Below are 24,930 nucleotides of genomic sequence, written 5' to 3' on the forward strand. Positions count from 1 at the left end.
AATGGTATTTTTAGTAAAAGCAAAATGGTATAAAAAGGTATATTTTTTGGACGCATGGTATGTTTTTGTGACCGCGCAAGGGTAACACTCTTTTGTTGCTGATTAAAAATCCGCTTAACTCGTGGCGAAATTTGCATTTACCATTTCGCAGACAAATCGCGTTGGAAAACAGAGTAAGTGCCCCCAAAACAACCAACCAGTGCACCCCCACTCACTGCGCCCTCAATCTCTTTCAGATGCCGGGCGTTGAAACGATCAAATCCTCCTGGGCCGACGAGGTGGAGCTCGACTATGGTGGACTTCCTCCGACGACAGAGACGGTGGAGAACGGGCACAAGTACGTGACCGAGTACAAGTACAACAAGGACGACAAGAAGACGAAGGTGGTGCGCACGTACAAAATCTCCAAGCAGGTGGTGCCCAAGACGGTGGCCAAGCGGCGCACCTGGACGAAATTCGGCGAATCGAAGAACGACAAGCCCGGTCCCAACTCGCAGACAACCATGGTGTCCGAGGAGATCATCATGCAGTTCCTCAACTCCAAGGAGGACGAGAAGGCCAACGATCCGCTGCTGGACCCCACCAAGAACATTGCCAAATGCCGCATCTGCAACGGCGAGCATTGGTCGGTCAACTGTCCGTACAAGGGCACGGCGATGGACACCAATCTGATGGAGAAGAAGGCCTCGGCCGCCGCCGCTGCTGCCGTGGATGCACCCAAGTCCGGCAAGTATGTGCCACCCTTCCTGAAGGACAGCCAAAAGGGTGCGCTGGGTATGCGCGGACGCGACGACACGGCCGCCATTAGGATCTCGAATCTGTCGGAATCGATGACCGAGGCGGATCTCGAGGAGCTGGTGAAGAAGATTGGGCCGCAGAGCAAGATGTATTTGGCGCGCGACAAGAACACCGGACTGTGCAAGGGATTCGCCTACGTGCACTTCAAGCAGCGCAAGGATGCGGCCGCCGCCATCGAGATCCTCAATGGACACGGCTACGACCACTTGATCCTCAGCGTGGAGTGGTCCAAGCCCCAGAACAATTAGTTAGTCCCGTTCCCACTACCCGCGTTTACTGCTCATAGGAGTTCGTTCGAGTCGATCACACAATTTGTCCCTATGCTATGCTAAGTTTGCTACAAATAAATCTTAAAACAGCCCCCAGGGGCACCGAAACCCACATCACTGTGCACTGCAAGGAGGCATTACTGTCTGCAATCGTATATGTTCTATATTTGATAATCTTGGGCATAACTTGACACGCTCTTTTGCACAAATGCTTTTGCATTTTGCTCCATATAGCTTTCTCACTCATTAGATAGTAGATACTAGCACTGTTTCTACTTGGTTAACTATACACGGTGCGCACTGTAGAAAGCATGGGTTCCAGTCGATCTGGCAACGCCAGCGTGTGCATACGCAAAAACACCTTGGTGTTGTTGTTCCTGTGTTTGCCAGCGATTTGCGTAAATTGTGTTTGTTTTTGTGGCCAAAAATAGAATTCGGATGCCGCAAAATATTCAAAAAGCATTCGAAACAATATTTTTGATCTTCAGGTGTGCGCTCATTTTCAGTCGTCAGTGAGACGGGCCCCCAGGCGAAAGTCGTTGTTGTTGTTGTTCCGTTCGCGCGAAATGGCCACCAGCACCGTTAGTTCATCCAGATCCGCATCCGCAGTCATATCCACATCCACATGCATAGCCAAATCGAAGAACGCCAAGAGTCCGGCGCCGCAAATCAAAAGGGGCCAGCGGATTCTTACGGAGAAGCCCTTTGCTTTCGTCTTGAAGTCCCAGTATCGCCTGGAGCGCTGCGATAACTGCCTGGAGGCGTAAGTACCGTCATGTGGCCATTTCGCAATTTATTGATGCGGATGCGTCGTTGCAGGACTAAGGTGCTGAAGTGCTCGAACTGCCGGTATGTCTCCTACTGCCATCGCTCCTGCCAGATGCAAGCTTGGGCCCAGCACAAGCACGAATGCCCGTTCCTCAAGAAGGTGCATCCCCGGGTTGTGCCCGATGCTGCCCGAATGCTCTGCCGCCTGATCCTGCGCCTGGAGCACGGCGGCGATCTGATCCGTGGCTATTACACCGAGCACGGCTCCCGCAAGTTCCGCGATCTCATGTCCCGTGAGTAGGCCAACGGCCGTACTATTACGGCAAATCCTTGCTAATCCCGGTTAATATTCCCCAGACTACGCCGAAATCAAGAACGATCCCATGCGGCTGGAGCACTTGGACTCGCTGCACGCAGTCCTTACTGATATGATGGCCGATAGTCCTAGCACGGTGCCAAACAAGACGGAACTGATGAGCATCTACGGTCGTGTAAGTGAGCACACACCTGTGCGCGCAAGCAGGAGCGGATTGACAGATTTGCCACGCTGCTACCAAAATGAGAAAACAAGCCGCGGGGCTCTGCAGCCGCTCCTGGTGGCCCAAATTAGATAGCAATCTAAGCACCTGGCGCTCTGCCAGTCGATTGATGATCTAGGAAGAAGGGCTTCGGTTCACATTCCCCGGCGCACAGATACGCGAGAGCTCATGCTCTTTCTCCTCTGCTCTTGCTGTTGCAGCTCATCACCAACGGCTTCAACATCTTGGACGCCGAGATGAACTCGATTGCCACGGCCATATACTTGGGCGTATCGATTACGGATCACAGTTGCCAGCCGAATGCGGTGGCCACCTTTGAGGGCAACGAGCTGCATGTCCACGCGATCGAGGACATGGAGTGCCTGGACTGGTCGAAGATCTTCATCAGCTACATCGATCTGCTCAATACGCCAGAGCAGAGGCGTCTGGACCTCAAGGAGCACTACTACTTCCTTTGCGTGTGCAGCAAGTGCACGGATGCCAAGGAGTCCAAGGAGATGCTGTCTGCTCTGTGTCCCAACCGCAACTGCGGTGTGGGCATCACTGTCGACCGCACGAACTGCCCGCGTTGCGATGCAGGCATCAGTCCCAAGCTGAGAAATGCCTTCAACGATGCGATGACTCTGACCCGCCACAATCTGGAGAACATGAAGGACGTGGCCTGTGAGTAGCTGCACCAAAATTACATTTGCGCCTTGCTATAGGCTATTTTTGATTCCCTCGCAGACCTCGATGTGTGCAAGGTGTGTCTGGACAAACAGACTGGCGTATTCCATCCCCTGAACGTGTGGTACGTGAAGACACTCGACGCGGCCTTTGAAGCTGCCATCGAAGTGGGCAAGTGGACCGACGCCCTGGATTACGGGCAACGTTTGCTGCCGGGCTTTCGCAAATACCACGGCCCCTGGAATCCGCTGTTGGGCCTGCTCCACATGAAACTGGGCAAGATCCAGCTGTACGAGGGCCGTTCCAAGGAGGCACTGCACCACTTGGAGGAGGCCCAACGCATCCTAACTGTCACCCACGGCCGGGATCACAGACTGCTCACTGAGCAGCTGTACGTGCTCATTCTTCAAGCGCGTCAGGAGGCGGCACACTAATGTGATTTAGTGGTTTTTATTCATTTAAATAAATCTTAAGATAAACAATGTGTTGCGTTGCGCGCGGAATGGAGCGACTTTTGTGGATAGGAAAGTGACATCACTGGGCGGAGTAGTATATGGTCTGATATTATAACTCCTCTGTATGCAAGTGAAACCAGGCGGAGAATTAAAGATTATCAAATTATATTTCTTTTGGCATTTGTAGTAAGTTATTCAAACAATAATTAAGGACACATCATGGTAATCTTCAAATTCAGACTCCGTTTTCTACCCTCTGCTCCGAAAAACGCGTAAACACCCCAGTATAAAGCCTATACAATCTGCGTAATGGCCTTCGCTCGCCAATCGGTGTCCTGGAACAACGCCCTGATGAGGTGCTTGATCTCGTCTGACTTGTAGCTGGCGGTCAGTGGGCCAACGCCGTCGCCCCACAGCTCTGTGATCTCCATGAGCGAGGCGTTCATCATGGCCTTCAATTGCTGCAGCCGGAGCCAAGAGAGGACTTGGACAACCTCGTTGGGCTCGCGGAAGAGCGTGGGCGCCCGCTGCAGCACCACGTCAATAAGGTCGCTCAGCTCACAGGCCATCGGTGCGGAAATGTCGCGCAGCGTGAACACGCGACGGATTAGCTCGACGACAAAGGTGTTAATCAGCTCGCAGAAGGTTGCATTATACACAGTCTCCGGAAGCACATTGGCCCACACGTTCTTGAGCAGCTCCAGCTGCCGCAGGCACTGGCGCACCAGCTTTAGTGGACCAGAGCCCAATGTGTGCGGGCTCTCGAACTCGAAACCATGCATGATGCCCATTAAGATGGAGGATTGATAGTCGACCTGCACTCGGAAATGCTGCTGACCAGTGGCCTGCAGTGTCTTGGCTAGCGCCGCTAAACTTTCGATGCCCTTGTTGGCATGCTGGGCCACCCAGTGCGTGAGGAACATGCAATTGTTGTGGAACAGCACGGCTTGCTGTGGAATGCTCTCGAGCAGCTTGCGGTGCACCTTGGGCACCTCATCGATGTACGTGTGCAGCATGACGGAAATGATGCTGGCTATGGGATCGACTTCTTTATCGCCCAGCTTGTCCGTGGGTTGGCGGAGTATGCGGTCCATCAGTTTGACAAAGTCCTGTGCAATGTTCAATGAGTTCTGTAGTTAAATCGTTCGTTTTATTTCAGGGCGCAACTTACCTGAGCACTTTTTGAGATCATGCAGCATGGGAAGAGGAAGGGATCGTTCGCCACTTCGGCAGTGTGGTTGTTGGGTGCCACCTGCACCATGTCCTGCAGATCCCGCTGTATGATCTCGCGCGCCGTTTCCAGAACCCGACGAAACAGCCGATTTCGGTAGTAGGTCTCGTATTGCTCGACAAACTGCCCTAGAGCGCGATCGTGCTCTGGATTGATAATGAATGAGTCCACGAGCAGCTGCTCCAGCTGGGTAACATCCTCGCACAGCGTGGAAGCCTGGTACTCCTCCATGGTTTCGGGTACAGCTGGTATGAGGCACTCGTCCACCAGTAATTGCAGCATTTTATCCTTCACATGATCGCCAATAATGCCAAAAACATGTTGCTCGCTGGATACACTGCAGTTGATTCCAGCCAGCGTCTGCAGCAGCAGCTTGAGGTTCTCCAAAACCTGTTTGTAGTTCGGGCGCAGCTGCGATGAGCTTGACTCCTTGGTGGCGTACGATAGCGACAATCGGACGTAGGAGCCACCATCGACTTCTTCGCTGTACTCGGCCATCACTGGCCGCAGGATCAGCGGTTCGATGCAATTGTCCAGCAAAAATTCGCAGAGCCGCACCGGATTGTAGGGCTCCTGGAAGAGGGCCTGCACAACTTCCTGCAGCTGCGTTTGATCGCAGCTCACCTGCAAGGTGACGCAGCGCGATGTGGGAAAGGATTTACACTGCAGCTGCACCAGTCGATCGAAGCACTCCTGGAGGCTCTGCTGCAGCAGATGTGCCTGCACATGGTATTTCACCTTGATGGTCTCGTAGCACTCGAGAGCCTGAAAGATGCGTTGCACCTCTGGCGTGGCCACCTGTGCGTCCTGTGCGTCTACGGAATCATCGCCATAGATGAAGGCCCTTAAGCGACCAACAAGATCTAGAATAACCAGGTAATTCTTGGTGGCCTTAGCCTCCTCTACGCACTGGAACAGCTCGTCGATCCTAAGGATATGCTCGCTGACACCGAGACCCAAAAGGATCTCGCGCAGCTGCCTGCCGCTATCCGCCAACTTGGCATTCGCCTCGTCCAAGGCGCCCAGCCCCTCAGAGCCCACGGTCTCGAGCAGGTCGTGTATCTCCCGATTCAACGAAGCCGACTCCTCCAGGAAAATGTCCGGCGACGTGTGATTGGGCATAAACTCCGTGTAGTTGTCATCGATGTGCTTGCGGACGCGCAACTGGAAGCGATTGACGCGCGTCAGCACTTTTAAAATGGCCGATTGGGTGGCCTCCACGTTGGCGCAACCGTTCCCATTGCCGTGGAACGCCTCCTCGAGCACTTTGAACCGCGGCGCCACTTCCTCCATGTCCTGCTGTCTGACAAGTTCCTCCTTTTTGCCAATTGTTGCGAATGCCAAGCCAACTGGTTTCTTCAATTCAATGTTGATCCTACCGATTGTGCAACAAATCGATAGGTTTGTGCGCTTATTGGCAAATCGGCGGGAAAAGGCTAGACGGCTAGATTACGAGAGTTGGCTTCTTTTTTGAATAAATCTATGTAGATTGTAGTTAGTTTGTACTTTCTTAAATGCGATACTTTTAGGCAACATTTTTTTTCTGTCAAGTCGGCCAGACCAAATATTTCAACCATTCGACAGGCATACATACGATTTTTTTTTCAGATGTGCCAGTAAGTACTACACACAAAAACAATCGACATCTGGCTACAACGGCACCTCTGCTGAGCCCCACTTATCGACCGACAACTGCGGTGTATCGATAACAACGCCATTTTTGAAAATACTCGCAAAAATGTGTTCGAATGTTGGCGTCGCATTTCATTAGCTTAGGCCAGGATCATAAAATCGAATTTGTTGAGTGTACCGGGTTGCCCGTGGAGGAACCACGTTGCACCGCGATCTAAACCAAGCCAAAATTGTAAGTTGCTCTTAGCGCAAACCGATTGTACAGTTTTCGCGGGGTTTTCTGCATCTCAATTCGGGGACTTAACCTGATCTGCTGCCCTGCTGCTCTGCTGTCCTGCTGAAGGTAAGTGGTTAGTGGAGCGTTGATGAGTATATGATGATTGTCCCTTCGAAACCCCCCAGATGTCCAGCGAGGATTCCAGCTCCGTGGCTGTGGCCCTGCGCGTGCGCCCATTGGTGCAGTCCGAGTTGGATCGTGGCTGCCGGATTGCCGTCGAGCGCTCGGCGGATGGAGCACCACAGGTCAGGGTGAACAGGAATGAGTCGTATACGTACAACCATGTTTTCGACATTAACGACACGCAAAAGGATCTCTTCGAGACGTGTGTGCGGGACAAAATGAAGAAGCTGTTGCACGGCTATAACGTCACAATCTTGGCATATGGACAAACAGGTTCTGGCAAGACCTACACCATGGGCACGGCCTTCAATGGAGTGCTGGATGATCATGCTGGTGTCATACCGCGCGCCGTTCATGACATATTCCAAGCCATTGCCGAAATGCGGGAGGATTTCCGTTTTGCTGTCACATGCTCGTATGTGGAGCTCTACCAGGAGCAGTTCTATGACCTCTTTTCGTCGCAAAAACGGGAAAAGGCCACCGTAGACATTAGGGAAGTGCAGAACCGTGTGGTCATGCCGGGCCTCACCGAGCTGGCAGTCAACTCCGCCCAGGAAGTGACCGATCATCTGATGCGCGGCTCCGCCGGACGAGCAGTGGCCGCCACGGCCATGAATGAAACCTCTTCCAGATCCCATGCGATATTCACGTTGACGCTGGTGGCCACCAAGCTGGACAGCAAGTATGCGGCGCCATCCCTTCGTTAGCATGCTTAATAACTCTTTTTTTCCCCCAACAAACGACAGACAAGCCGTCACCACATCCAGGTTCAATCTGGTAGATCTGGCTGGCTCTGAACGCTGCTCAAAGACCCTGGCCAGCGGCGATCGCTTCAAAGAGGGCGTGAACATCAATAAGGGCCTTCTTGCCCTGGGCAACGTGATTAATGCCTTGGGATGTGAGTATTTGCCACATCTCTCTGTAGCATTGTTAAAAGTTCGTATATTCCATCCTCAGCTGGACAAACCGCCGGCTACATACCCTATCGGCAGTCCAAGCTGACGCGTCTGCTGCAGGACTCCCTAGGCGGTAACTCCATTACGTTGATGATTGCCTGCGTCAGTCCCGCTGACTATAATGTGGCAGAGACACTAAGCACTCTGCGCTACGCGGATCGAGCCCTGCAAATCAAAAACAAGCCAGTGGTCAATCTCGATCCGCATGCGGCGGAGGTTAACATGCTGAAGGACATCATCCAGAAGCTGCGTGTAGAGCTCTTGGCGGGCGGCAAGATGAGCAGCTCTATAACTAGTGCAGTTGGAGCCGCTGGCTTGGGTGCTATTCCCTGTGAGGAGTCACTAGCTGGTTCAATGGCCAATGCAGCCGAGTACCAGCGCGTCAAGGAACAGGTGCGCACCCTGCTGGACAGGAACAGGAAACTGCAGCAAGAGCTTCATCAGTCGTTGGCCGATCTCGCCGAGAAAGAAATGCGTGCCCACATCGCCGAGCAAGCCCATGATAAACTCCGCAGCCATGTGATTGAGCTCAAAAGCAAACTGGATCAAAGAGAACAGGCGGCAGCCGGTGGCGAAAATCCGAATGGTGACCATAAACTGCGCGAAATCTCACTGCTGGTGGATCAAGTGAACGATGAGTTGCAACGCACTCAGAAGGAGCTGGAGACCCAGGGCCATGAGACGCGCCAGCAGCTCAACAGTCGTTCCCAATCGGAAGGGGGCGATAATGGCGGCGATGAAGTCCACGAAATGCTGCATTCCCACTCGGAGGAGTTTACTAACAAGCAACTGAACTTCGCCGGCGAACTGCGCAACATCAATCGCCAGCTGGATCTCAAACAGGAGCTGCACGAGCGTATTATACGCAACTTTAGCAAGCTGGAGGCGGAGGACGAGGACGCCAAGTTGCGTCAGTGCAACCAAAAGATCGATGACCTCGAGGCGGAGCGACGAGACCTCATGGATCAGCTGCGCAACATTAAGAACAAGGATGCTTCGGCCAAATTGGCGGAGGAGCGACGCAAACGTCTGCAGCATTTGGAGCAGGAGATCTCCGAGCTGCGTCGCAAGCTGATCACGCAGGCGAACATGCTGAAGATGCGTGAAAAGGAGCGTGAAAAGATTCAGAATCTAAGCAGCGAAATCCGCGCCATGAAGGAATCCAAGGTGAAGCTCATCCGGGAAATGCGCGGTGAGTCCGAGAAGTTCCGCCAATGGAAGATGGTACGCGAAAAGGAGCTCACCCAACTCAAGAGCAAGGACCGCAAAATGCAGTCGGAGATTGTGCGCCAACAGACGCTGCATTCCAAGCAGCGGCAGGTCCTAAAGCGCAAGTGCGAGGAGGCCTTAGCTGCCAACAAGCGACTGAAGGATGCTCTCGAGCGGCAGGCATCTGCGCAGGCCCAGCGTCATAAGTACGCCAAGGATCACGGCGGCTCAGCGAAATTGCAGGCGCAGACAGATTCCTGGGTGGATCGTGAACTGGAAATCATACTCTCGCTTATTGATGCTGAGCACAGCTTGGAGCAACTGATGGAGGACCGGGCGGTGATCAACAATCACTATCATCTGCTGCAACAGGAGAAGACCAACGATCCGGCCGAAGCCAAGGCGCAGGCCGGCATTCTGGCGAATCTCGAGGAGGAGCTGGAAATGCGCAATGCCCAGATCTCCGATCTACAGCAGAAAGTCTGCCCCGCCGATCTCGATAGCCGCATTCGCTCCTTGGCGGAGGGCGTCCAAAGCCTCGGCGAATCCCGGGCTGTAAGTAAGCAACTCCTAAAGACTTTGGTGCAGCAGCGGCGTCTACAGGCGGCCAGTTTGAATGAGCAGCGCACAGCGTTGGATGAGCAGCGCGCACAGCTCCTGGATGCTCAGCAGCAGGGGGAGGCTGCAAGCAAACGCCTCCGTCTGGTCCAATCCGAGCATGAAGAGCAGATGCTGGCCCAGCAGCGCGCGTACGAGGAAAAGGTCGCCGTTTTGATCAGGACAGCCAACCAGCGATCGGCTGAATTGCAGACGCCGGCGGAGGCGGAGCAGCAACGCAATCAGATCCTTGAAGAACTGCTCAGCAGCCGAGAGGCACTGCAGCAGGAGCTGGACAAACTGAAAGCCAAGACGAAGTCAAAAGCCAAGGCCGACCAGGCTGCGTCTCAAAATTTAGATGATAGTGTTCAGATAGTGGACTTTAATGAATCAATAGAACTAAGCGATGTCAGCGACGATCCCGACTGGGTGCCATCCACCTCGAAATCCAGGGTGAGTTTGAACTGCACAGGTTGCTCTTCTCATGAACTCTTAAAATTAATAGTTCCACACTTTTTCCGACTTCGCCGCAGAGGGTTCCATCCGATGTTAGCCGCACTGTGAAGCCCCAGGTTGCGGGGTCAACGTCTTCGGATAAACAGGATGCCAACGTGACGTCATTGGGCAATGCATCCATTCAATCGCTGAACTCCACATCCGTCACAGAGGATGGCAAACGTTGTAAAGCCTGCAAGTGTCGCACGAAGTGCAACACCAAGCGCTGCGGCTGCCTGGTGGGCAACCATGGCTGCTCCGAGAGCTGCGTTTGCAAGAGGAATTGCCACAATCCAATGAACAGCAAGGATCAGCCTCCGCAATACGGGGAGGGCGATGGTCAAACTGCCGAAGACATCAAGGAGGAGGCGCCGGAAGACGCTGACATCACGTCCGAAACCGGCGACGACGAGCCGCAGACCTCCAAGGAGAACACGCCCAAGTTTATCATGCCAGAAGCGACCGGCAAAGTGGCGGCTTCGCCAAAGCGTACGCTGGAGGAGCCGAAGGCCGCCGCCACACCGCTAGGCAATCTGAACGGACTGGAAGACTTCAATGGACCCAAGTTGGCTAAGTGGGCAAGAATCCTTTACTTTATATGTTCCCAATGCAAGACTTCGATTTCAATTTGCAGAATGTCGGGACTGGCGTTTGACACGCCCAAGCGGAAATTCTTTTAAGGTTGCGGAGGACCTCATGCAAGCGCGGATGCCCATTTGTGGAACGGAAGGGCAGCAGAAGAGGAGCAGGAGCAGGAGGAGAAAGGAGTCCCCAGATGCCACGTTTTGTAGCGGCTAGCTTAGACTCGCTTTAATATGTTTGTTATCTTTTAGGAAATGATCGTTAGGGAATTCGCATCCACCAAGACTGTATTACCCATCCATGTTTTATAATGTACCAATATAGTATCCAATGATCTGCACTAACTCATTGTTGGGTCATCCAAACTTATTTTAAAAACGGATAACTGCAGAAACCAGGCAATATCCAGACCTATTTATTAGCTATTTATCACTTTAAGTACATGGCCAAAATGCACGATTACAAGTGAGATAGGTATATGCTAAGGGCCAGGATTCTTAGGTACGTAAGCATCTTTTGCCAAGGACTAGAGACTTCAACTTCATCTAAAATGAGTGGAAGTTTCGAGAATGGGCATTGGTTCTAGAGTTTTTCAAATAAATTTCGCATTTTCAACCCAAGACCCGAGAAATCAAAAAACATGCGTTTATATTTTGACATTTTATTATTGTTTTTGTATTTGGTTCTTTTTTCATAACAGTTTTATGTGTGTGTGTGTGTGTATGTGAGTGGACACGACATCCTTTTTCGCGGTGTACGATTTCTTTTTGGGATTTACGAGGTGACTGCAACTCACGTGTTCCATTCTCTCAGAGCGTGTGATTTGGGCGTGGGTTTCAAAGCACCGATAACAGATTTACACAGAATGACAAAGGCAAACAAGGAAAATATGACTAAAATAGAGTACTCCAAAGTAAAAAAAAAAACAAAGAACAAAGAAATTTGAAGGCGCGAAAGAAGATCGAGGAACTCTTCGAAAATCACAAATCACGATCATATCATTCACACCACGAGTTCTCTGGGTTGAAGAGATCTTCTAGAGAATGCGGAAAAGCCCGATCCTGATCCTCTGGTCTCTCGGGGGGTAGGTTGGAGGGGCACAGATCCTGGAGTGAATGACATATTTACATAGGCCAAACAGTTCACAAAGTACATCAACATTTGCGCGCAAGTAAGTACATAAGTGTAAGCATTCAAGTTTACTTTGCTTTATAACCTTGGTTTCGGTGTGAATGATATTTAACAGATTATCAATTTACAATACATCAATGTACACATTCTTTTAAATAATCGTAATTGTAATAATAAATCTACAATGTACATACAATATTTATGTTTCTATAAATATAGCGCATTTTTCACTACGGACTATACAAAAAAATAGATATTTATATAATAAAATTACACTTAATGGAGAGTTTTTCGTGTGTGTGTGTGTGTGGTTTTCTTCATTGTGATTGCCCCAATAGTTGTATTGCAGTTGTATCTTCTAGTGAGTGTTGCACTTTCATCGATCTCTCTTCAAGACGTGTTTGTATATTGCATTTGTTCATTGGGTCAGACGCCCTTGTATTCTGTTGTGCTGATTTCTATGATGATCTGATTTCGTTTCTTTTTGGCAAAATTGTGTATGATCATGACTTTAGAACGAAACAACAATTATATGCGTGTGTACGTGTGTGCGGGTGTGTCTTGTGCAGGTGTATGTGGGTGTTGTGGTTGAGTGACTCTTATGCTTAAACAAAAATGTACAAATAAAGTAAATCAATCAGATAATGCCAGGACAACACACTGAGCCTGGCCAAATTGTGCGAAATTTCGTTTTTGTTTTTGCCTTGCTTAATTTGGTTTTTGGTTTCGTTTTTTTTTTTGCGGGGGAAAGGGGCGATATGATGACCATGGCTGCACTTGATGACTCCTCCTGCTCCATCCTGCATCCTGCATACTCCATCCTCCAGTTCCACAATACCCTAGACAGTCTCTAGTACGCGCACATCCTTCTGCACCACATAGAACTTGTGCTTCTTGCCCACCAAGCCCCAAATGACGGCCACATTCTCGATGACCACATTTACGGGTATCGTGCAAACCGCCCCCAGCACGCAGGCCAGGAATCTTAACAATCCGAAGCGGTACAGCGAAAAGGACTTGATCACGCCAAAGACGTACATATAGATATTAATGGCCGCGATGAAGGCGCACACGAAATCGACCAGATTCGGGCAGGGTATGGGATACAGTGCCGCAAAGATGATGTTTGACGTGGACAGTGGCATGGTGACCCACGAATAGACACTGATGCCCAGCAGCAGCTTGTGCTTGAAGGGTATCATCTTGGAGTGGACCACCAGCAGTATGCCCTGGAGCCATCGCTTTCGCTGCTGCAAGAAGTCCAGCAGCGTGAACGGCGACTTCTCGTACATCTCGCCCTCGATGAAGTTGAACGTGTATCCCTGGCTAAAGGCACGCATCGCGAAGAAGCAATCCTCGGCCACCGAGCCATCGATTCCGTTGTCAAAGGACACTGAACGCTCCGCACTCACCTAGCAAATGGAAGGATAATTAGTATATGCTTTCCATACATAAATTCATTAATAAATGTAGGTCGATTTGTGGGCATGGGCATGTTGTTGAAACCTTGTGACCTTGTTTCTAAGTATGGCAAATGTGATTTCATTCTCGTGGCACAAGAACATACAAATGGAAGCTAGGAAGTAGCCCCTTTCGAAATGTCTACGTAAGTGCGAGAATTAGATGGCTTTTTGTTAAGAGCTTACTGAGCTGTCACAGTTGATAAAAGACCGTTTGGGAAAGTTCGTAGAATTCCCCAAAAAGCACACTCATTTGCCCACAAATCGATTGCCCACGGGCAGTGAAGGGAATTACCCACCTGGGTGACCACATAGCTGCCCTTCCAGCTGAACAGCGGCTTGTGGAAGAGCTTGAACTGCAGACGCAGCTTGCCCATGTCATCGGAGACGCGAAAACTATCCGCCAAGGTGGTCAGCCAGTTGACCACGTTCTCGTTGGCATAGGTGATCAGGCCCTGGCCAAACGGATGCTTGCCATCGAGCACAAAGTTGATGATGCCACGCACAGAATTCTCCGTAAGCAGCGTCTCCTCATCCAGATGGACGATCCAGTCGCTGTCGTTCAGCACATTGACATTGTCCTCCAGGCAATACTGCAGTGCACGGGACTTGAAGAGCGCCCCGGTTCGCGTCTTGTACTCCTTGGGCACCACGATCTCACGGATGCGGCGATGCTGCGACAGATTGACCGCCTTATCGGTGACCACCTCGATGAGGAAGTTCTCCAGTCCGGTGTCCAGGCAGGTGTTCATGTTGCGCAGCACGTTCGTCTTCACCAGGTCGGCGAAGTCGCCGCGCGTGACCACACGGATGCAGATGAAGGGCGCCAGCAGGGGACTGCCCTTGAGAACGACCTTTTCGGGGAAGGCATTGTAGAAGACCAGGCCGCAAAAGTTGAACAGCACCTGGGGCAGCGTGAGCAGCGTGAGAAAGCGCAGTAAGTACAGCAGAACCGTGGCCAACTGGCCGTATTCAGTCCATGGATCCACGAGCGTGAACGAGTTCTCGTCAATCTTAATACCGCCGGAGAATACTTCGAAGGTAACTATCACAGTGATGAGCAGTGTGCAGTGCAGCAGATGCTTTGTGGTGGAGTTCATCTTGGTTTGCGGGTCGCGGATTGCAGTTTACGGATTGTGTCTTGTTTTTTGTTTACTTTCAGTTGGGTTTTTTGTGTTTTGTGTGTAATAAAGTATCTTAAGTGGCTATCGTCCTCCTTGTCGCCTTAAGTAGACTTGTGCTCTGGAGATTCCGTACTTGGGAATCCTTATCTGCCTTGATTGTTTGTTCGTTCGTTCGTTCGATCCCAACTCAAATGAGTGCGAATGAATGACTAAAGGTTGTTGTAAGTTGTAAGTTGTTTGTGCCTGTTGCTCGGCGATTGGTGCCGAGCGGAACGGAAGTTTGGTCCAGGCACCCCCAAACACACAATACGTGCTGCTCCGGTGGTGACGCTCTATCAGCTCCCGGCTGTGCTGCTGCTCCGCGGTCTCGTCGCCTTTCTCGCCGCTTCCTCTTCAGCTGTTGGTCGACTTTGACCTGCACTTGGACTTGGACTTGGACGACTTGGTTGCTGCCGCTGGCGTTGGCTTGCTTGCATTTGAGACTCTCAGCTCTGTTTCCTGGTCAGACATTTCTGCGAAGAAACAAGAGGTTTTCATTAGTTTCAAGTTCTGCGGCAACCTATTCCCTAGAAAAGCGTAGCATTTTCCACTTGTTCCACAGCCCCATAAATCCCAAGCGCCAACCAATTATGCCAAACAAATTGGCATCGCCCGCTGATGTGACTCGTAATCTGGCATTAAAAATTACTTAACCCGGCAGTTAGTATTCTTAATTTTTTTAACCTTTAATGCACACTCGCATTATTGAATTTGAACCGCGAGTGCATGGGCGTTCCCTGCCAGCTTGTTAATCATCAACCATAACTATTGATCACATAACCAGGCAAACAGGCAGCTTCTCCATATTTCATTAACCATAAAGCCCGCATAACTTGGGCACCAATTGAGCGAGTTCAAATGCCAACGATTTGATTACAATTGGTACACATTTCGAATGGCATTCGAGGGGTTGGGGTAACACACTTTCGGGCTGCCATGCGTATAACGTCTGACCATTTGTATTTATAACATTATAAATAAGCATACATAAATATGTAAGCACATACATACGAGTATCGCATCGATATCCGAATAATATGCTGTTTGCAAATGTTTCCATTTGTCGCTATGAAATAAGCAAGCATTTCACAGTGACTAAGCGCGATATGATTAGAAGTATTTAAAAAAAGACAAGAAAATGTGGCCCACGAGCAAATGAGCCAAATGAGAAATATACCAGCATGTGTGTATTTCGACTTGGGGAAACCAGGAAGTACCAAGATTAAAGCAGCATTGACACTATCGCGCGAATTGGGGAAAGCTGAAAATCAAATGGGCGGCGATAAGAACTAATCATCAATCATTTATAACCACTTTTTTCGGGGATAGGATAAATAGAACCAGCTAATGAAATTATCGAAGCTGCAGGCTACAGCAGCAATTAACCACAATTTATGAACTAAATCGAAGCATCTCAAATGGTTCAATTAAGCCAAATTAAAAGAAGAAGAAATCTAATTGAAATACTTGTGAGCCCACATGGCAAACCGCTGACTTTCAGCGGCAATTCTAAATATAATAATTCTTAGAATATCGCATAAGCAATATACAATCAACGCCCCATAATTATGAATGAAAAAAAGGAAGTTGAACAAAAGGAAAATCATAATAAGTCGGAACTTTGTACACACATTTGATATGAGGATGATGACGATGACGATGATGATGATGAGGATGATGGGTGATGCTGATTCATGCGGTTGGAATTGAGATCGACTGAGACCAATAGCTGCTGACCAAGTGCCAGTGTAACTTTCCATTGATTTGACGCTTCACGGGAGTGTACTCTACTTCTTTCTCCAGACTGGGGCGTTTTCCAATGGCAGGGTGGGCACATAAAGATTACACACGCCCCATATCGATTTATCCACTGGAGGTGGGGAGCCTTCACCACCAACACCACCACCCAGGAGCTACCACAAGAACCCATTAACTTAGGAGGTTGGGCAGTTGGGCGGCTATGCGGTTTGTTGGTGATAACGCAAAATATCGAGGTTCGGCCCATAACAATCGACTGCTTATGATTCCCCAGAGTGTCTGGATTTCTCATGTGAGCTGTTCCCAAGTCGAACAGAACTATGACATACTTAGCATACTTTCCACCTTAACCGGTTAGCACCGTACTTGGCCCGGCTATTGTGACACTTCAGACATACGAGCTGATAAGAAACTCTGCGCCCGGCGTATACATGCCGCTGGCTTTCGGACCATGAACGTACGAGTACACACACAGTTTACAATCCGTTGGCGATAAGCGACGGCCTTCGACCATTGCGAAATCCCAGATACACGCGTTTCTACGTCAGAGCTTCCCGCTTCCATTGTGGGCCAGCCAGCTGCCCGTCGTCGCCCAGGTGGCTGAAAAAACTTCATTCAAATCCCAATCCCAATTCCACATCCACAACCAATTCCGATTCGGAAACCAATCCGAATGCCAATGACTTCAGTGCGCTTATCACCCCGAGATCCGTCGTCGAGATTTCGCCTGCGAATGAATCATACGACCCGGAGGAGGAGGAGATGGAGATGGAGGAGGAGGCAAGTCCGGAGAGAGAGCCATCCTCAGATAACCCGGACCCGAGCCCTTGTTGTTGGGGGCGTAATGAACTTGGAACGCTCGCGATAACCGGTCCGCTCTTATATAAACAACAAAATCGCAGTGACTAACTGACTGACTGACAGACTGACAGTCTCGGTGCAATAATTTCAACAATAGCACTACTATATGCGCTGGCTCTCATTTGCTGGCTTTGTTTGTTTTCGTTTTTCGCAACTAACTGCGAGAAAATGGAAATGAAAATAAAAATGAAAATGAATGCAACGCTCCAACGATTGCAGGGCAGTGCAAAAAATCGAATACAGTGTACTCACGAGTACAAGGGAAAAATCGAAAGTGCAAACGTTTGAATAAATGTATCATGTCAGCTGCATAATCACTGTGATCACTGTTTCTATTTCGGAATCAAAGATGTTGTTCATGCGATTTTATGGGCCACGTTATCGGTTTATCTCTGTAAGTGCCAATAGATTGTCCCACCGTAATGCATAACATTTAGGAGTATTTACGGCCAATTGGCGAGCCAAGCGATAACCACTGTAGTGCGCGATGCCATTGCTGATATACTGGTTAATTGTTCCCGTTCGCGATTTCCAGTTGAAGGGGGCGATGAGCACAGCTCCCACTTGCAGCCAGGTGGGGGAAATCTAATCGTGAGCACCGTGCCCTGAGTCACATCATCGCACTTGGCGCTGGGCACTCGGCATTCAGCACTGGGCACTTGGCCGCACTCGAGCAGCGTTGCCATTAGCCAAGTTAATAGTTCACCTTCCACGGAGTAGGCCTCCCTCCGCCTACTCTGCTGCACCTCCCTCCTCCCCACGACGGCGGCCCATTAATTAGCACGTCTCTCGACTGGCCTAGAAGTCAATTAAACTTAAACGGCTCCAACTACGCCAGGCGAAACTCGCACAAAACTCACACAAAACCTTGCATTATCCAACTACCTTATATAACAACCGCGTACTGTCTGTACGAGCCCTTTGGCACTGGCTTTCAAAGTCACTGCACTCAATGGATCCTGTTCTAGCCACATTTCAGATAATTGTTAATTGCCTGTCGCTTTCCAGCTATCCAACTAACCAGCAAATCGGCCATTTACTATCGATTTGCCGTCACTCGCACACACATTTTTCCCCTGTGCACACCGGCAACGCTGCAGTCAATGTCAAAGTCCATTGGTGTGTGCTCCATGAATGGGAAATCCCCGGTTCACAGGGGATCGTTTCAGGTGCCATGAATAACCCACCAGCCACCAAACACCACACACCAAACACACCGCCCCCCGCTCACCACTCCATAATCGCGCGTTTTCGTTTTCGTATTCGTATATTTGGATATTCGTATATTTGTGTATATTTTTGTATATTCGTTGTGGGTTTTATTTTTCCTGATTTGACTATAGTTCGCAGTTTGGTCGCTTATTTCGCTTTGATTCGCTGCACGTTTTCGACTCGTTGGGATTCGTTTTGTACGCGCGATTTCGAACTATTCTGACTACTCTATTCCTCTCGTGCTTCGCGCTTGGAGCTCCGCAGACGGTCGCCGGTACACTAAGCTCCATGGAAGGCGGTCAGGTACACCTGCCCATACGCTCCATACAGCAAACGGAATACAGCAAACGGCATACGGAATACGACACATGAAAATGGCTGTGTGTGCGCAGTCATAATAATAAATTAAATACGTTATCAAGCGCAGAACACAATCAGCGGAGGGCAGAGCGTCGCTAACCAATGGTGGCCGTATGTACTTGGTTGGTACACGTAGAAGAATCCATCTCCAGTACGGAGTAACTCCGCTCTTGGCCAGAAGCTAAGTGCGCTGATTTGCGCCAACTCATTGTTGGTGCATCAATCGCCAGTTTAGTGGTTTCCGTGGATTCATGATTTTTTCCAGTTACCAATTGATCTCAACAAATTCTATGGATTTTCTATGGACTTTTGGGGGAGTGTCCATTATCTAGTTTACGGTTCGCACGCTTTGCACATACATGTGACCTATATTGTGTCGCATTTCCTGCAGACAAGCTGATTTATTGAACCTTTTAAGAAGTCTCAATTTCTTCATGTGTAGTGCTCCTCGATTAGGTCGCAATCGCAGCCCGGTTGTCGTCCACCTCTAGAATCATTTAAATCACACACAACACAACACAACAAGTATAGATAATGGGTAATGGGTAATGGGTACGAGTGGCGATGAGTGTCTGCCGCAGTGGGTGACTAATTCCGGAGCATTTGCACTCGCTTTGGGTAGGATAGTAGTTGCGAATGTGCTACTTCCGCCGAAATGTCGTCATGGGCCAGGCAAATGGGAATTCCGGAAGACGCAGACATATGAACCCCATACTATCGTGCTGGCAATACGATGAGCACATTTGGTGGACAATGCCAAGCCAAGGGCACCTATTGAGGTGGCTAGCGAAGCAGACTATAATAATATCGAGAAGTTTGGGATAGTTGGGGAGTAGCATTAGTTTGCACCCCGATATGACATCATCAGCGTGTTCGGCATAGTTGGACATGCAAATGGACTCCATATCAGATGACCATTTGCTGTAAGCCCAGTTCATTGGCTGGCAGTCGCAGGAACAGGAGCAGATGGACAATGGACGATGGACGGATAGGATAATTGCATGTCGCAAACGATGAGGGCACATTAGCAGTGGGCCAGGCGGCAGGTGACATCATGCCCAGGTTGTGGAGTGGATAGGAGTCAGGATAGCACGAGGACATGGACCGGGCAGCAGGAGCAGGAGGAGTAACACTGCTGATATTTGGGCCACATATCGAGCGCTGGGTAACAAGAGAAAGAAAAGAGCGGGCGAAATCGCTTATCGCAGTGGACTGAGCAAACAGCGACAAACATGCGTCTGTATCTGTGCGTAGATAAGCGCCGGCAGAATGGCAGAGCACACAATCTGCACTCGTTAATTGTGGACACGGACACAAATGAAATGTAGGCAGCAGGCCACTCACACTGCATATGGGGTCCATGCAAAAGGTTGGTCAATCTGCAGCACATGTGTAACATGGCGATTGGGCCAACTGAACACCAAGCGATCGCAAAGTCCGTCTGTCTGTATGTCTGTTTGTCCGTATGTCCGTTCAGTAAAGAAAACACACATGACAAATGCAAGTAACCCAATTTAGAGGGAATGTTCTGCCCCCCCCCCAGCGGTAAAGTGAGCTTGAAACAAAGGTGTTGTGATACGCCACACTGGAAATTGTTTACAATCTAAGGCCCACATTTCGCCTTATCTGCATCAGCTTGCCCCACAAAGTGCAGCGGATCAAGTTACTGTAAATGTTGTCTTAAGAGGAAACTACATACTATATACGGTTGTTGGTCGTTGCTCCTTACTTGTGTTTACCAACAAGTACTACCCAAGTGTCACCTAACCAGGGAAGAGGTGGCTTTGGTGGCCTCCTCTTGGCATATTCTTGGAATAATGGTAGCTAAATAACACCAAGTCCGTTGTGGGCATCCCAAATGTTTGCCCAAGTCAATGTTTCCGGCAATCGGAAACAGTTCTTGCGCTTCAAACAGAAAACTGACATTGTTTACATCGGCGAGTTGTCAATTCTTCCACAATAAACCCATTCATTCGACACACATATATGTATATATGTATGTAGACCAAACTTGGCAACCAAATGCATGCACATATGTAAACATCCTGCGATGTAACGACGACGACTGGGCGTTCGTTAGCTGGGTGTGATGACTGTACGTCGAGGGAGTGGTGCTGGCATAAGGGTTAGGCGCACAACCCGCTGCGCCCGTTGTTGGGTTAAATGGAGGGTGGCAGGAAGGGGGGTTTGGCCCCCTTCAGTCCGTGCTCAAGGACATTGCCCGCTGGCTATGAATATTGGTCTATGGGATGCAGGCGAGAGTCACGAGATGCCGAGTAACTTTCCACGTTAACAGGTCACATTGCCACATGGGAACTAAACTACACAAAAACACGCGAGCTCTGCGCAAACATACGACTCATACGATTGTGCGGCAAATACTAGGACTTTCTCTTGCCAACCCAGAGATACTGTCACTCTATGTAGATTCCTGATTTAGTTGAAATGCTCATCCTAAGTGTAATTAAGCGGGGAATTAGGGACATTCATGGTTATGAGTCTGCACACGGCACTGCCTAATTACGCGCATTTTGTACATGTAGACCTAATTTCGTGCCCGCCGCTGTGCACATACAACAACGACGACCTACCGAAATGTGCTAATGGGCGGTCCAAGGGCGTCGAAAGGGGTGGCGGTGGGTGGCCAGCCAAGGGCGCAGTTTAATGGGTTTAATAATTGGGTAGTTGGGCTAATTAAACTAGTTAGTCAAGCGAGCATTTTCTCGATGCTCGATACTGGCTAATCCCCCTGCCAATTTACATACGTACGATACGCTACGCCCCTGAAAAGTTAACGTGCTTTTCTTTGCTCACCATGTTTTCCATGCCAAAACGGATTGGGTAGAAGAAGAAGAGGATGATGATGATGAAGAAGAAGAGCGAGTGTCCGATGTTTGGATTTCTTTGCTATCTGTCTATCTCCGCCTTTTCCTCAGTCTTTCTTCGCCACTATGCTGCAGGCTGTTGTTGTTATTATTGTAATTGCTGTTATTGGTATTGGTGTGGCAGGGTTGGTGCGGGGCGTGGCGCGGGTGGGCGGGAGTTTTCCGCGTTCTTGGGTGTGCCGCAAAATGAAACACTTTTTTATTCCTTTTTGGCGCCTCTCTTTCGCACTCTCCTTGTTGTTGCTGCCGCCGATTTGTTTGGGTTATTTTCGTATTAGAACCTCTGGTTGCTGGGTCTCTGTTGTTGTTGCTGGCGATGTTGTCTCCACATGAATATTTGCGATTTTTATTTGGTAATATATATTGTACATATATTTATAAACGTTTGTTGCCTTGCTAATTTTCTGCCAATGAACACCTTGATCCCTCTTCCAATCCTCCTTTGCTCTCTCTCTCTCTCTTGCTCTCTGCACCGGTTGACGCCGCTCTCTCGGCGTACTGTGCACAGAAAAAAAAAAAAGCAATTGCAACGAAGACGCTTGGAAAAGCCCAAAGTAGCAGCGTTTTGTTGTTAAAGGAAAATCGATTTTCCCACGAGCACGGCGTTGAATTTGTTTTTCTTTTGCTTTTATTGCAACTTTTTTCTCACTATGCGTGTCGCGGTTCGCGTGTGTGTATGTGTGCGCGGTGCGGGTGTTTGTGTATGTGTGTGTGTGTGCGCGACGGCGGCGGAGCGAAATTGATTTGCAAATTAATTGCAAACTTCACTGGGCGACTGTTCAGCGGATTGGCGCGCGCATCGCATCGCAGAGGATTCGGATTCTGATTCGGTTAGGTTCTGAATCAAGTGAATCGAATCCGTGATCTCCGATTTTCGATTCGTCGGTTTTTTCGATTTTCGTTTTGCCAAGTGACCGTCGCGCGCCGCCGTCAAAATCCCGTGGCGAACGGTCCAACTGCACGACCAGTGTGGCCGTCTTCAATCTCATTCAATATAGGTTCACACTCCAAGGGGCGCCAGAATTTGAAAGGAAATAATTTTGGAAACGTTAAGTATTATTCCACTGTCCACTGATTCAATAGCCGAAAGACAAAAGAAAATAATGCAATTATTACAATTAAGTGACTCGCCTCGAAAAGCGCTCAAGTTGAAAGGACACTTGGGCGCCGCTGAGTACGTGCTTTCTTTTATTCAAAATTTACATTTCGTATTTTATATATATTCTTTCTGGCGCTGGGATTTTGGCCCCAGCACCTGTATGTTTTGTGTTGCTTAAATTTAGTTTTCTCGTCACCGAAAGATCATCATAAGTTTTGTGGGTTTTGTGTGGCTGTGTCAAAGGTTACAAACATTTTTTGGGGGGAATATTCTCGCTTGCATGGTGGCCAATACAAATGGGCTAATAAATATTTATACATTAATTTTTTTGTTTTCTCCTTTTTTTTTTTTTTTTTTTTTTTCGTTTGTGATTTTTCCGTTTTTGCCGTAGAATGTGAGGTTTAAAGTGTGATTTAAACGTAGAATTTTAGAGTTCCTTTTTTAAATTAGGCGTACAAAAAAAAAAGGGGGTGTGTTACAATTACGATTAGGCGGTTTGCTTTAAAATAATATTATCCAAGAAATGTATGTGTGGTGGCAGCCAAAGCTGCTGCTCCTCCCTATCCGCCCATCCTCCAGCTGGATACCAGCCACTCTATGTGTCCGACTTCCACAGCTTGATGGTCTTGTCGTTCTCGAGCGCCGCGGACGCAATGATGTTCTCCGTGGGATGGCAGGCGGTGCACAGCACGGTGTCGGTGTGTCCCTGCAGCTTTTGCACCACCTCCTTGCTCTGCAGATTCCAGATGTACACCATGTTGTCCTCGCTGCCACTCACGATCCACTGAAATGGGAGATAGTATGCATTTAAGTTAAATGAAATATGTGTGATATAGAACTAAAATGGCTCACCTTTCCTCCCGTCACCGAGAAGTTGGCGAATATGCAGTACTTCTCGTTCTTGTGACCCGTGTACGTCTTCAGGCACTTGCCCTTTGAGTAGTCCCACAACTTGAGCGTGTTATCCAGCGTGGCGGCCAAGATGTACTTGCCGTTGGGCGAGAACTTGACAAAGCTGACGGGCGGATTGTCGTCGTCGATCAGTGTCTTCAAGCACTGCCCACTGGCCGTGTCCCAAATGCGACAGAGGCCGTCGTAACTGCTGCTCACAATCAGCGAGCCATCCCGATTGAAATGAACCGCCGAAACGGGATCGGAATGGGCGGGTAGCGTCTTCAGACACTTGCCAGTGCGCACATCCCAAATGCGAACGCTCTCATCGAAGCTGCCGGAGACGATCAGATTGGACTGCGGATTGAAGTTGCAGCAGAACACATAGTTGCTGTGACCCTTTAGGGTCTTCAGGCTCTTCCCGGTGCTCAGCTCCCAGACCTTGAGCGTCTTGTCATCGCTGCCGCTCACTAGGAGTCGCGAGTCTGAGCTCCAGGCCACATCGCTGATGCCCAGCTTGTGGCCCGAAATGGTCTTCTCGAACTTGCCATCGTAGGCGCCCCAGATTTTGATGAGTTTATCAGCGGCTGTGGGATACAAATACATAGTCATATATAAATAAATAAATGAAAACTTAGTTAAACATATACACCACAATTCCCCTTAACTGTGCCACCATCCACCCAGTTGCAATGCCATACGTAGGCAATACTGCCTCCCCACGTAGAATTGTTTGCCAAGGATGTACTTACAGGAGCTGGCCAGCCATTCGCCGTTCGGACTAAACTTGACCGCCGACACCGCCTTGGTGTGTCCGGCCAGGGTGAACTTGAGCGTGTAGTTGGGCTTGACGGAGAGCGAGCTCTTGTTGGAGGCGCTGCTGTTCGAGGAGGTGGTAGCCCCCGGCTGGCCCACCGAGTTCGGTTGCAGCGTATTCGGGCCACTGGGCGCCGTGGGCAGTGGTTGCGGCGGGGGATGCACTACGCCGGGATGGCCGCCGTGCACGGCTCCGATGGGCACCATGTCCTCCGGATGTGGATTCTCGTTATTCTTTTTGGCCTGGCCTTCTTACTTGTTTATTTTCGTTTTTTTTTTGTGTGGCACGCCGCACACGTGCTTCTTCTTCTTGTTGTTCCGGCTAAGGGAACGCCGCCAATTAGCGGGTAAAATTCGTGTGGCTGTCGGTTTGTGTGCAGCTTCTCCCGTTCCCGGTGGTCACCGGGTGCTCTCTGCTGGCCGTGCGGTTTGTTTATTTAAGTAGGCGCTTGGTTTTTTGACTCGTTTGCGTGCCACACGTGAAAATAATAATGATTACGGCCACACTAATAAATACAAAGTGCCCAGCGTCAGTGTGACCGTTGCGCACAAGCAACGGATTGCCACAGCGGTGGTGGAATATTGATATATAATGCGCTAATTGCTCTTTTTAGGTAGATTTACCCTGTTTTCGGCATTAGGGGATGATTTTAGTGTGTAACTTTGCAGCTTCCCGCTAAAAAACTGGCAGGGAATG

At 49.5% G+C, this 24,930-nt stretch overlaps 6 protein-coding genes across 7 annotated transcripts; 3 read left to right on the plus strand and 3 right to left on the minus strand.

Annotated features, from left to right (window-relative positions):
* Positions 1 to 21: 21 nt before the first annotated feature.
* LOC6524388 (eukaryotic translation initiation factor 3 subunit G-1) lies at positions 22 to 1,179 on the plus strand. The gene is made up of 2 exons (XM_002100210.3): positions 22 to 173; positions 237 to 1,179. Exon 2 carries the CDS (start codon positions 237 to 239, stop codon positions 1,044 to 1,046), a length of 810 nt encoding a protein of 269 aa, XP_002100246.1. The 5' UTR covers positions 22 to 173; the 3' UTR covers positions 1,047 to 1,179.
* Positions 1,180 to 1,388: 209 nt separating this feature from the next.
* LOC6524389 (histone-lysine N-methyltransferase SMYD3) lies at positions 1,389 to 3,663 on the plus strand. Its single transcript, XM_002100211.3, has 5 exons — positions 1,389 to 1,830; positions 1,887 to 2,128; positions 2,193 to 2,326; positions 2,575 to 3,037; positions 3,101 to 3,663. Exons 1-5 carry the CDS (start codon positions 1,634 to 1,636, stop codon positions 3,472 to 3,474), a joined length of 1,410 nt encoding a protein of 469 aa, XP_002100247.1. The 5' UTR covers positions 1,389 to 1,633; the 3' UTR covers positions 3,475 to 3,663.
* Positions 3,644 to 6,133, minus strand: LOC6524390 (centromere/kinetochore protein zw10). The gene is made up of 2 exons (XM_002100212.3): positions 4,667 to 6,133; positions 3,644 to 4,604 (listed from the first exon to the last, which is right to left on the minus strand). Exons 1-2 carry the CDS (start codon positions 6,017 to 6,019, stop codon positions 3,789 to 3,791), a joined length of 2,169 nt encoding a protein of 722 aa, XP_002100248.1. The 5' UTR covers positions 6,020 to 6,133; the 3' UTR covers positions 3,644 to 3,788.
* A 161-nt stretch (positions 6,134 to 6,294) lies between these two features.
* LOC6524391 (chromosome-associated kinesin KIF4) lies at positions 6,295 to 10,941 on the plus strand. Its single transcript, XM_002100213.4, has 6 exons — positions 6,295 to 6,701; positions 6,761 to 7,440; positions 7,505 to 7,656; positions 7,716 to 9,973; positions 10,054 to 10,589; positions 10,650 to 10,941. Exons 2-6 carry the CDS (start codon positions 6,761 to 6,763, stop codon positions 10,693 to 10,695), a joined length of 3,672 nt encoding a protein of 1,223 aa, XP_002100249.1. The 5' UTR covers positions 6,295 to 6,701; the 3' UTR covers positions 10,696 to 10,941.
* Positions 10,942 to 11,789: 848 nt separating this feature from the next.
* On the minus strand, positions 11,790 to 22,348 carry LOC6524392 (beta-1,4-mannosyltransferase egh). 2 transcript variants are annotated; one of them, XM_015190153.3, is made up of 3 exons: positions 21,357 to 22,348; positions 13,488 to 14,824; positions 11,790 to 13,140 (listed from the first exon to the last, which is right to left on the minus strand). In XM_015190153.3, the coding sequence occupies exons 2-3, from the start codon at positions 14,286 to 14,288 to the stop codon at positions 12,568 to 12,570; spliced, it is 1,374 nt and encodes a 457-aa protein (XP_015045639.1). In that variant the 5' UTR covers positions 14,289 to 14,824; positions 21,357 to 22,348; the 3' UTR covers positions 11,790 to 12,567. The 2 variants fall into 2 exon arrangements, with proteins under 2 accessions (XP_015045639.1, XP_002100250.1); XM_002100214.4 differs by lacking the exon at positions 21,357 to 22,348 and adding an exon at positions 18,202 to 18,435.
* Positions 22,349 to 22,539: 191 nt separating this feature from the next.
* Positions 22,540 to 24,750, minus strand: LOC6524393 (protein will die slowly). Its single transcript, XM_002100215.3, has 3 exons — positions 24,170 to 24,750; positions 23,379 to 24,004; positions 22,540 to 23,310 (listed from the first exon to the last, which is right to left on the minus strand). Exons 1-3 carry the CDS (start codon positions 24,438 to 24,440, stop codon positions 23,122 to 23,124), a joined length of 1,086 nt encoding a protein of 361 aa, XP_002100251.1. The 5' UTR covers positions 24,441 to 24,750; the 3' UTR covers positions 22,540 to 23,121.
* Positions 24,751 to 24,930: the final 180 nt, after the last annotated feature.

This window comes from Drosophila yakuba, chromosome X (assembly GCF_016746365.2).
Source record: "Drosophila yakuba strain Tai18E2 chromosome X, Prin_Dyak_Tai18E2_2.1, whole genome shotgun sequence".
NCBI classification, from domain to species: domain Eukaryota; kingdom Metazoa; phylum Arthropoda; class Insecta; order Diptera; family Drosophilidae; genus Drosophila; species Drosophila yakuba.